Genomic DNA, 12,780 nt, shown 5'->3' with positions numbered 1-12,780 from the left:
TTTTTTCCCCGGATCGCGACAAAAAGTGCCGGCGCCAACCCGACGTCCCTCCCCCCCCCCCCCCCCTCCAGTGCACTAAGAAAGTGATCGAGTCGAGCAGCCCCCGCTTCAGGAATCTGACCAACAGCTTGTACACCCCCGTCGTGGCGCTGAAGTACGCCGACGAGACCGGCGGCCTGTCCGTCAACACCTTTTACAACCTGCTTTTTAATTTCGGACCGCTTATGCACATCACCATGAGCATCCTCAAGTGCCTGACGTGCAGCTGCCTGCGCCGACGCACCCTTTCGCCAAACTGAGAACCTTGCCCCCCCCCCGATCCGAAAGTGCGCGGTACACGAACAGATGCGTACAGCGTATTATTTTATTGAAAAATGAAAGAGTCGGTCGGGCCTTTGATCGTCGCCGCGAGCTGAGATGAACTTTAGGAAACGCACAAATTCCCCCAAACACTCTACGGGAAGGTGAACTCGGTTGCCGAGAGGGGCGAAGTAGTTTTAATTGTAATTCAAAAATAATAATAATAATAAAAAGATGCAATAACGGTGGCGCAGACCTCACAGTTCTGAGGTCCCGGGTTCGATTCTGGACCAGTCTGTGTCAAGTTTGCATGTTCTCCCCCGTGCCTGCGTGGCTTTTCTCCGAGTGGGGGACTCCGGGTTTCCTCCCACATCCCCAAAAACATGCAACATTAATTGGACACACTAAATTGCCCGTAGGTGTGATCGTGAGTGCGGCTGTTTGTCTCTACGTGCCCTGCGATTGGCTGGCGACCAGTTCAGGGTGTACCCCGGCCTCCCGCCCTGTTGACAGCTGGGATAGGCTCCGGCGCTCCCCGCGACCCTCGTGAGGATAAGCGGTGAAGAAAATGGATGGATCTAATAATGCTAACGCTTAGCCTAGCAGAGGTAAAATGCATCAGGAAGAAGAACTCTTATCACGTGGCGCCCTCTAATGTCACGTTTGTCATAACTGCTGTGGAATCATAATTTTGATGAATTTTAATCTTGTTGCTTTTCATAGTGATTTTTCCAATCAAATTCAAATCTGATTCCCATTTACTTTTGAGAGGAAGTCTCATGTTTTTTTGATTTTGCCCACGTGACATTTAGCCTCGCTGTGATGCTCCTCTCTGAGCGACAGATGGCGACATTTCCCAGGAAAATCGCCAAGGATCGTTTGTGAGCGGACAGATTTCATTCGCAACTCCTGCAATGAGACCAATAAGAAGTCATGTCCGATAAATTGTATCATTATGATTTTTTTTTTTTTTGGTGCCCTTCAGGGCACACAAGGACACCGTACAATGCTAACAAAGACTACAGGAATAATAATAATAATACTTTCAAAGCTATCATGCGATTAATGTTCAATTAAAGTGATGAGTAACTGTTAGACAAAAGTTGCGTGTATATAAAATGCAATAAACTGGAATGTGTGCATAAAACCAGGTGAGTGCAAATAATTTTGTAATTAGTGAATTTATCTCCATTGCATTTGCTGTTATTATTATTATGATATTAAATAGCAGTCCTGATTTCAGAACTCTTAAGTTTGACTTTCCAAACTTAACTAAGTTGTGAATTCAGTTTAACGATGACTTGCATAAACAATTGTGACGGGTGGATGGTGTCGAGTAAATGTTATATTCAGATAAAAGGCCTCGTGCAGAAATATTTTTTTTTTGGGGGGGGTGGATTTGCATTTGTCCGTGCGCACATGCCCATCAGCATGTGTGTGTGTGAATGCGTTTTATGTGCACGACCGTGGGCCGAGTTAGTGATCTGTTGATGGATATAAAGAGGTCATGGCCTGCTACCCATCAAAAAAAAAAAACCTCCCTCGGACCCCTCTTGGGCATGCACCCCCCCCCCCCCCCTTTGTGCTGTGTTAGAGAATGTGACCTGGTTCCCATCCCCGAGGAGGGGTTGCGCCCTAACGACGGCCTCTTCAGACGCTCCGCCGAGCCCCGGGCACCGAGGCTCCCCTCGGGAGCCGGCCGCCTTTAGCACCGCCGAGACCGGGATCTCGTTCGGGGGTGGGGGTGGCTTCCTGTCCTGATGGCGACACCCCCGCCGGTGTCCAGATCGGTGCACACATGGACGAGAGGACCACGCAACCGGTTGCCGGCCTGTTGTTTCAGCGTGCTGTTGCAATGAGGTCCTCGCCTCTTGTGTTTGCGTCTTCATCAGAGGCGACAGCTCCCCACAATGGAACAAAGACACTGTCAATCACAATCAAATGGTTGTGTGTGTGTGGGGGGGGGGGGTCTGCAGGGGTAGGGAGTTGGGGGGGGGGGTTGGAGGGGGAAGGGGGCGTTTGCCCTGAGTGTTCTGAGGATGCCAATGTTGGGACGCTGAAGGCGAAGGGCAGGGTCCCATTGGGGCAGCGAGGAGGGGTTAGATTTGGATTTTGGGAAAATGGGAATTTTGGGGGGGGGCGCCTGAATGGAGGAGCTGTTTACTAATTGAATGAAGACGGGAGCCGCAGAGGTGTCTCATTGAAACAGGGCCGCTCATCGAGCGCGTTGTTTCGCCATCCCGGGCCTAATTGCGGCATAATGAGGGCGGCGTGTCATGTCGGGGTCGCTTCGTCGTGACACCCCCCCCCCCACACACCCCCCACCCCGTCACATGCGCGGAAGCGCTGAACTCGCACAGCTGAACGTGAGCTTGTTTACCGGCCCGGCCGCGCAACGAAGAGCGCCGCGCCTCCCGTGTTTATCTTCGGCACGACGACGGAACGTGTAATCCGCGTTCCGGCATCCTCGTTTTTCCCGTTGTCGCGATACGGGAGCACCTCGCATAAATCTCGTTCGGATGCGGACGACACAGATTGGATGTCCTGGCAACAAAGAGGTCAGGAAATTGCGAGAACTGGGCTCAGATAACTCGGACCCAGACGAGGGGAAGAAAATGCTCGTAATGTATGAGATGCCGGCTTTAAAAGGAAGGAGTGGCTGTCTAGACGGCGTGCTTGAGACTGATCTTCAATTTTTATTTATTTTTTATCATATATTGAATCCCTTTTGACTCAACTGCATGCAGAAATAAAAGTAGTCCGGTCTTGGAGATCTTATCTTTCAGAAAATCCAGGACGCCCTCCTCACAGTTCTGAAGTCGACTGAATAAAAAAAAAAAAAAAAAAAAAAGGGTAATTTTTGCCTCCACTTTCTGCTCCTCTTCCAGGTTCTATAAATGATTTGGAAAAAAAGTGAAAAAGCTTCTGAAATATTGCAAAATTCCTTATTTTCCGCACTATAAGGCGCACTGAACTATAAGGCACACGTTCAAGGATTGGCCTAGTTTAAAACTTTTTTTCATATATTATACCGCAGTCGAGGTTGGGGTTACGTTATGCATCCATTAGATGGCGCTGCGCTAAAGGCTCAATAGTGATCCATGTATAAGGCGCACCTGATTATAAGGCGCACCGTCTGCTTTTGAGAAAATTAAAGGCCTTATTAAAATACGGTAAATTTGGTTATGAAGGTTGAGATTAACTCAATGCAGGGGCGGGTCTATTCAGGTGGGCTACAGGGCTGCAGGTCACTCCGTTGATTGCCTTTTCACCTTGAACAGGAAGTGGTGGTTTAGTTGTTTAAAAAAAAAAAATCATAACTTTATAAATGCTTGATAGGATTGGTTTTATTGTATCAAATGTGAAGAAATATAAAGTGGGCTTTGCATCATTCGATTTTTTTGAAACCTCTGACCTTCATGCGACAAAGGTATCTTGAAAAAGATCATATTTCCATATTTATACGCGACACAATGTTGAAATTGCAATTTTAAAGGGCCACTGTCATGAAATGCAGGAGTAACGTAGTATGTTACTAATGAAAAAACAGCAGCCGGTATGCGTTATTTCACCACATGACTTTGACGTTTATGGCTTTTTGTTACTCCGACCATGAAAATCCTCTCGAGGGATTTGTTTTCGGCAAGAAGCAGGAAGTGACGTACAGGGCAGTAGCGCACTCAAGCGGTCTCAGTTGTTTATACTAGTTCTACCTGCTGGAAGGTAGCTCGTTGTTCCTTCGTGTTAGCCAAAATGCCGGCTCGTTGTATTGCTGGATATAGCTCGAAAACTCGGGAGGACAGATTTACCCTTCATAAGTTTCCAAAAGACCCGGTTCGTCATGAAAAATGGATTGTGCGGGTGCAAAGGACGAGCACTTCATGGGTTCCAAATTACAGGTAGGTGTGTATACAGCTACTAAAAAAACAAATAGTTTAGGGCGGACCATGAAATCCGTTTCTCATAATGTGACAAAAGATCCGCGTACGTATGACAGGGGTGCTAAATGTGTCGACGTGCGCGTCGGACGGGTTCCACCTTCGCCGGCTTCGGCTGGGGTGGCTCATCCTTTACGGTGTTGTCATCGCACGCGGCTGAGTGCGCCATTGCCGACAGGATTGTTCATAGCCGTCGTCCGCGATGAACAACACCGCCGATGGCAGCAGCGATAAACAATTGTTGATAACGTAACAAAAGATCTGCGTACGTATGACGGGTGCTAGATGTGTCAATCTCCCCATGGGCACCGTGTCTGCCGATCACTGCTTCAGCCGGGGTGGCTCATCTTTGCCAGGTGGATCCGACGGGGAGGTGGTTTTGCCCCATGCGGTTTGGCTGTGATCCGCATATCATCTAAATGTGATGAAACGATAGGGTAATATTGCCCCGGTCACTTCACTCGATTGTGAGATGTTCTCTTCGCTCTCTGGTTCTGACTTGGCTTGTTTGCGAGCTCATTTGAGGCCATATATCAAAAGCGACGAGTCATGCGCGATGTTTGTCCGACTCCTTGTGGCGAGCGTGACGCGATCATCTCGCTCGCCTTCTCCTCAGACCAGAACGTAAACAATCTGAGCGAGTCCGGTCTCAGATCCCGCGGCTCCGTTGATTGCGCGAGGCGATGTCGTCATCCCCACCGCAAGAACATCACAGGTAATTGTGCAAGGCTGGGAAGCAAAGTCACCTGATAGCAGGTCATGTGATCCTTCACTTTTATTTTCAACAATGACGTAATATGGGTGTAATATTGCACCTGATACTCTTGTCGGAGTTAAAAAAAAAAAAAAAAAAAAGAAAAGCAGGACAACGAGGAAAACGACAAACATGTTCAATGTTGAAATGAAATGTCAGTCTGCAATTAAAAAAAGAATAAAAATATTTTTTATATTTGAACATTTTATTTTAGTATTTATTTGTATTTTTATATTTATATTTGAATTTTATCCTTTTTTTTTTATTTTAAGCCATGGATTAATATCAATAAGAGACTTTTCTGACAGTTCTGAGGTCCCGGGTTCAATCCCGGCCCCGCCTATGTGGAGTTTGCGTGTTCTCCCCGTCGTGGCATTTTATTTTCAATATTTCCTTCCACTCGGCTTTGAGACGTTTTGTTCCGCCGTCCGAAGGTTCAGCGAGCTGCGAGGCCCTGCGGAGCAATGAAAATGTTTTTGGCGCACGCTGCGCGGCCGGCGTGGATATTTTGATCACGGCCTCCGCTGCAAGCGGGCTGAAGGGAATCTTTGTGTGCGGGGGGCCATTGATTTACCCCATCCCCCCTCCTTACCCCCGTCCCCTCATCAAAACAAAAGAATGCCTCCGTCTATTGACCGTGAAAAGATGTTCGTCGATTTGTCCCCAGTTGAAGAGACGTCTTTGTTGGTTATCTCCATTGGTGAGCCGCCTCCATTTGGCTGGGCCTAATCAGAAGACAAACACTCCTCTGTCGTTTGGCCGCTCTCCCTCTCACCCCTTATCTCTCACCCCCCCCCCCCCCCACCTCGCGTCTGTCTTTTTAACTGCGGCAAATTAGATTACACTCGTTTTTGCTTCTATTTTTCCACCCTTCACTCGTCGGAATGCGGCGCAACCTCGATTTGTTTATCATCTTGTTTTATTCCGTCCCCTCGTTAACCGTGACGTAAAAGCTCTCCTCCCGCCGCAAATCCCGCGCAGGGTTCGCGACGCCAACGCCTCCTCAGAGGAAGCGGCGCGACGTAAGGAGGATATTTGACTCGGCGTCTCGAAGCGGTTCGAGATGGTTCGATAAAAGGAAGCGGAGTCAAAAGTCGCATCTGCGGCTGCAATACGGCGTCATCCGAAGGCGGATAAAAGGGGGTCGGGTTATCGGACGTGGGAAATAATGAAGTGGCGAAGAGAACGTGCAGGCGACACATTTTAAGGAGGATCTTTATGATTTATGTATATATTATATAATATATATACTATTATTATATAATATCTAATATATATTCATATAATATATATTCATATATATCTAATATATATAAATATAATACATATTATATTTATAAATTATGATTTATATTTATTTATTTACTTTATGCTTTATCTTTATGCTCTCAGAGTAACAAAATTGTTGCCGATAAATATAAATAAAGTTGGGCGGGGGCATGGCCATGTAAAATGAAACATCCCGTAATTCACCGGCCTACAGAGCGCACCTGGTTATCAGCCTCACCCGGTACATTTGTAAAGGAAATACCATTTGGTACATATACAAGCCGCAGCTGTGTAAAAGCCGCAAATGCCCACATTGAAACACGAGATATTTACAAAGACGCTACACAGAGAGTTTAACGCTAGTGCCGCTGCGCTAATGCTAACGCTAGCGCAGCGCTAACAAGGCCAGTTAAAAAAAAAAAAAAACATACCGGTAAAAATCACTGAGACACGACAGTAACACGCTAGCCCAGTGTAGCGCCGAAGAAAAGGAGTCGGAGGCGGAGTGTCGAACACAGGAACAAACCTTGGCAGACATCAACAGACTAAACGCATTGCGACGGGAACTCTTCACTAACTCTCACGCCGGAAGTCAAACCGACAAAACAGTCCGTGCGGAACCCCGCAACCCAACTCGAGGTCCCGCAGGTGAATTATGTAAACGCCACAGCTGCGCTAACAGGGCCGGAGCGGGAAAAGTCACTTCCTCGGCACATATATTCCACCGGTCTCACTCTTACCTTTTCCGCTCGAGTGCCCCCCTTGCGGCCGTTAAAAAAAAAATGCACAAATTAGCCGCATCACGGCATAAACCGCATTGTTGAAAGCGTGTGAAAAAAGTTGCGGCTCATAGGCCGGAAATTACGGTAATTCTGTTTGGACATAATTCTGCCATTACACTTAATGATTGTAATTTAGTTCCAATTCATTTGTTTATTTAACTGTTGTTGGGTGATATCAGCGTTTTCTACTATTTGAGTAACACAAATGTTACAGATACTTTCCATTTTGTATTTTTGTCTTCATTTAATAGTCTGTTTTATATTTGAAATTGTAAACATGAAGTATTTAAATTTTAAAAGCCCCCACAAAAGCGTTTCACATGTCCGGTGCCAAATATTTCCAGTGGAATCAAAGCCAAGAGTTTGTATTCCACATTAGCGGGCCTGATCCCTTTTTCTCCCACGTCCAGGCCTGGCTGCCTTTTTCCCCTGACCCTCGCAGAATAGCCGAGCTGTTGGCATGCGCCAGAGGTCAGGTTCGGCCGTGAGGGCCGTGCGGGACCCCTCGCTCGTGATCACCCACTCCCCTGTACGTAGGCCAGAAGAGAACACAGCGGCGTGTTTGCTCGACGGTGGGAAAAGCGTCCCCTGGAATGTGACTTTGCGAGGAATTGTGTGGGTCCTCGTTTCTCGCCCTCCCCTCTTACGGCGGCGGGAAGGGCAAAGGGCGCCGGGTGAGTGGAGTACCCACACTCTGCGGCGCGTAAAAACCTAAGGCCGACGCGGGAGTCCCCCCAGGGCAGCAGTGAAAACAACTGTCTACACATGCGCCGCCACCTCCTCTGGTGTGGCGAATACTTTGTGAAGTGTCAGAGACAGAGCGAGTTATGGGAAATGGGGTGGGGATTTCGTCCGGGGAAGATACCTCAACAGCTGGCTTCTCGGTCCTGCGCAACAAGATCCTTTTAAAGTTGGAAACGTCAAGCTTGGATTGTCATAGACACATTGTTTCGATTTTTCTTCGTTTGTTTCCTGTTGTATAAGAATCTTAAAGCCTTCGGATCGCAACAGATTCCGCGCCATGCTCATTAGCAGGGAGACTGCAACTACGTGAAATGGGGACCACCCATCACGATAATCGCACCAATTTTGCTTTCTCGCCTTCCGATCGACGTCAGCAGAGCGGCGGCAGTTGCCAGATGTTTAGGAAAGATTATCCCGAGTGATTATCCCGTGGTGTGGGACGCGTTGAGAGCGATGTTCCTCACTGATCCGCTTTAAGACAGTCGGTCGGGGCTGACAAACGGATACGGAAAAGCTATTAAAGGGGAATTCCGGTGGTTTGCTTAAAAAATGTATCCAATAGGTCACGTAATATGTACTCTTATCTTTTGAGAAGATTTTTATTGACAATTAGGAATTTTCAGGGCGCTGCGATTTTCACATTTCGCCGTCACATGATCTACGTGGGCATATGTGACGTGTACTGCGCCGTTCCAAACGCTGGATTACATGGGACACCGTGATACCCAGTGCCGATTTCTCGGATTTATGCTCATCTGATGAAGAAATAACAGTTTCGGTTGATCGGGAAGACGGAGGAATACTTCCATCCAGATTTGAACCTGCGGCTGTAATTAAAGTTGAATATCCGGATGGTTCTTCGGACAGGAATGACGCAGAGTCCGACGAGCGAGCTCCGGCGGCGGCCGCAAGCCGATGTTCCAGGTGGCGGAGCCTGTTAGCCCCGGACGCCGAAGCTGCTGAAAGCGTGGCACGAGCCCCGTCGCAACCCGAGCTTCAACGTCCGGGGAGGCCTTTAGCCAAGCTTCGGTGGCGGCGGAGGCCTTTATTCTAGCTTCGGCGTCTTGGGCTAACGAAGTGGACGGCTGCGGGCCACGAGCCGAGCTCCCAGGCGGCGGAGGCACCGTGAAATCGCCGCTAACCGAAACAGGAGCCAATTAGCAAGTTTGTCTCACTTCTTCTGTTGTTTTTGTTAGTATGAGAAGAAATCAGGCTTTGGCAGAGGAGACCCCGCAGCTCGTATTTCGATCTGGCCAAAGCTAGGATAAAGGCCTCCGCCGCCACCGAAGACGGGCCACGAGCAGCACCGCGAGCCAAGCTTCAACGTCCGGGGAGGTCTTTAGCCGAGCTTCGGTGGCGGCGGAGGCCTTTATTCTAGCTTCGGCGTCTTGGGCTAACGAAGTGGACGGCTGCGGGCCACGAGCCGAGCTCCCAGACGGCGGAGGCACCGTGAAATCGCCGCTAACCAAAACAGGAGCCAATTAGCAAGTTTGTCTCACTTCTTCTGTTGTTTTTGTTAGTATGAGAAGAAATCAGGCTTTGGCAGAGGAGACCCCGCAGCTCGTATTTCGATCTGGCCAAATCTAGGATAAAGGCCTCCGCCGCCACCGAAGACGGGCCACGAGCAGCACCGCGAGCCAAGCTTCAACGTCCGGGGAGGTCTTTAGCCGAGCTTCGGTGGCGGCGGAGGTCTTTAGCCTAGCTTCGGCGTCCGGGGCTAACGAAGTTGGCGGCAACAAGCCACGAGCCGAGCTCCCAGGTCGGCGGAGGCGCCGTGAAATCGCCGCAAACCGGAACAAGAGCCAATTAGCAAGTTTGTCTCACTTCTACTGTTGTTTTTGTTAATATGAGAAGAAGTCAGGCTTTGGCAGAGGAGGCTTGCAATTATCGATCGCAATACGTGTAGGGCTTGACATAAACACCCGCCAACACACCAAATATGGGTGAATTTCAGCCACTTTGTCAGCTTGTCTTTCGATCTGGAACGGTTACGTGTGTTGTGTGCCACACATCTTGAGTACATAAGAGAAGCAAGAGCACACGTAGCATATTTCCTCCTCATCATATGTAAAGTCTTTGTAAAAAATCGGGGTGAAGTGTTTAAAATGTGTGTTTACATTTACGTCACGGAAAACATCTCGTGGAGGTCCAAGTAAACAACAGCGTGGATTTGGTTACTTCTCTCAGCAAACTATAATAGCTTCCACTCTTCTGGGAAGATATTGGCATCCCTGGGAAATCTGTCCCTTTATGGCGCGCTGGAACTGAAAAGGGACCTTCCCACAAACGTGTGGCGGAAGCGTTCGCCGTCCAGTCCTTCACAAAGCTGAATTTGCTACTAATGTGATTGATTGGGAGGCTTATTTTTACGTACTCCTGGGCATAATCACTTGGAAAACCAGTAAGGCCCTGCAGTGCGAATTGAAACCCAGTTCCCATCAAACCCAACGCACGGTTTCCTTTTCCAAACCTATCGAGTCAATCTCCAGAGGGGCCTGTCAACGAAACATGGGAGACGATTCCCTCAAACCTGACCTCTTCTCCCACTTCCTCGTAAAGGCACAAGCCTGCACAGGAAAATAATAAACAGATGAGCAGGATGGGAATGACTTGCAGCAGGAGCCGCCACGCTCCGAGGCAAGCCGTCAGCCTCCGGTGCCTTTTTTATTTTAGTTCTCAAGGCCAGAGAAGAAAAGAGAAGAAGAAAAAGACCCAACAGGCCTCAACTTGACTCTCCTTGCATCAGGAGTAAAACTTGAAAAACTCGACAGATACTACCGTTGGCTGTCACTTTCCTCCCACAGCTCACGGGTGGCTCCGCACCGCTCGGCGCAAGTCTGGACACAAAAACCTGAGAGTGCGGATAATATTTCGATTATAGACATCTTGCGGCTCATTTGTTTCAGGGGTGTTGTTTTACGTCCGCTTCAGCGGGTTCGCTGTTTGTGTGCTTAGAAAATCGGGTACTCGTTATGGTGTGATGTACAGGCAGTCGACGCCTCATTTCCTGCCCCTTGACACTAACGCCCACCGACTGAAACGTAAACACTGCTGACGGTTTTTCCACGGAATAGCTCAATAAAGGTTTACGTTCCCTCCTTTTTCTGTCACAAAACCTGGACTGAATAGTACCGGCTCCAATTCTCTCTCCTTCTTTCTGCTTTCTTCCCGAGAGTTCTTGCAAGGCCCTTTTGCAAATTAAATCCAGAGTTCCCTCCCTTGGACGCTGGTCTGACAGCTCCAGAGACGTGCCAACACTACTAAACGTCCGCAGATTAGAAGGTCGAGGAACTCTGGATTATGGCCCTCTTGTGCCAACCGACTATTTTGCTTGGCCCCGACTCCGAATGCTTTTGTATCGCTGGGTCGCATCTGCTCCGGATCGGATCCCCCGGAGAGAACCTCGTCACAGAGAGGGGCTGATTGTTTTTCTATCGGCTCAAGTAATGATTACGATTCTGTGGGATCCATCGGTCTTGGTAAAGAATGGAAATGTGCTCGGGCAAATTCAAAAACCTCAGCATGGACTCTCGTCCAGAACGCAGAACAGTTTTTTATGAACAAAGGGCTAAAGGGAACTTGTGTTATTGATGTTTCCGCTGGACAAGAGGGAGCACCGGATGAAATGTAACAGAAGAAAGTGGAGATGAAAGCTTTAGAAACCGCTCCAGTGGGCAGCAGTGACACCGCGGCCAGATAAAGGCGACGAAAGAGATTGCGTCTGGACTCGATCAGCGCGTGCTTGTGAGTCATTCGATTGTCTGCTAGCTCTGCCGCGTGGGAGTCGTTTGGGTGGTTCAGACCACCCCTCCGGTCACTCCTTAATTAACAAGATTGAACAATCCGATGTTTGCGAATCTCAGACGGCGTGTTGAAAAGGAAACGTTCCGATGTCTACCGGCGGGTCAGGAGATCCGGTGCAAAGGAAGTGCCGATTAAATTAGATTTGTTATTGTGCTTTGAAAACTGCGCTACGTCACCCGATGGAGAGCTGTTTGCAATATGTACTTTTTTGGGGCAAATGTATAGGGACGCATTGCCATTATTCCGTCAGGAAGCTGCAACAGATGAAAGACTGGCATTGGCTCTGCTCCAATCATTAACGTACCCTAATGAGGCCCCGCCCCTTAATCTTATCCTGCTGGGCAAATGGTGAGCCTGGCTTTCATACCGTGACGACTGATACGAATACGTGAACAGCCACAAAGACAATGGGGAAATAGATAGGGTTAGAAGCTCGGTCATCAGGGAGGGGCTCAGTGTCGAGCCGCTACTCCTCCGCATTGAGAGGAGCCAGATGAGGTGGCTGGGGCATCTGATTCGGATGCCTCCCTGGTGAGGTGTTTTGGGTATGTCCCACCGAAAAGATACCCCGGGGACGACCCAGGACACACCGGAGAGACTGCTTGGGAACGCCTCGAGATCCCTCTGAGCTGGAAGAAGTGGCTGGGGAAAGGGAAGTCCGGGTATCCATGCTGAAGCTACTTCCCCCGCGACCCGACCCGGAAAAGCGGTAGATAATGGATGGATGGAGGCGGCATGTCAGCCACGACACCGGGGGTCACCAAGATGGCGTCCACTAGCACGGACCGCATGAGTTCCTGCGGGACTGTTTTAAAAACGGCTTTGTGACAGATCATTACGGGATCAGTGTCCTTACATAAATGAATAGCATTCATTGCTAACAACTGATAATAAAAAGTGATTTGAGTAAATGTTTCAGAAGGGCGGCAGCTGGAAAAGCGTTGGCCTCACAGTTCTGAGGTCACAGGTTGAATCCCGGACCCGCCTGTGTGGGGTTTACATGTTCTCCCGGTGCCTGCGTGGGTTTCCTCCTGGCGCTCCGGTTTCCTCCCACATCCCAAAACATGCAACATTAATTGGACACTCTTAATTGCCCGTAGGTGTGACTGTGAGTGTGGTTGTTTGTCTCGATGTGCCCTGCGATCGGGTGGCCACCAGTTCAGGGTGTACCCCGCCTCCTGCCTGTTGA

The 12,780-nt window shown here is 49.0% G+C and overlaps 1 protein-coding gene across 5 annotated transcripts in view; it reads left to right on the top strand.

The window, feature by feature from the left end:
- Positions 1-1,642, top strand: part of rdh8a (retinol dehydrogenase 8a) — a 154,599-nt gene extending 152,957 nt beyond the window's left edge. For 2 of the 5 annotated variants that reach the window (XM_061845449.1, XM_061845448.1), the window contains exon 6: positions 72-1,641. In XM_061845449.1, coding sequence (XP_061701433.1) covers positions 72-299 — 228 coding nt within the window. In that variant the 3' untranslated portion in view covers positions 300-1,641. Of the gene's footprint in view, positions 1-71 lie in introns of all 5 variants that reach the window. The other 3 variants (XM_061845446.1, XM_061845447.1, XM_061845444.1) reach the window with 3 other exon arrangements.
- The last annotated feature ends 11,138 nt before the right edge of the window (positions 1,643-12,780 follow it).

The sequence above is a fragment of the Syngnathoides biaculeatus genome, chromosome 16 (assembly GCF_019802595.1).
Source record: "Syngnathoides biaculeatus isolate LvHL_M chromosome 16, ASM1980259v1, whole genome shotgun sequence".
Lineage (NCBI taxonomy): Eukaryota > Metazoa > Chordata > Actinopteri > Syngnathiformes > Syngnathidae > Syngnathoides > Syngnathoides biaculeatus.
The sequence above is the reverse complement of the archived record's forward strand: the minus strand, read 5'-3'. Positions and strand labels throughout refer to the sequence as shown.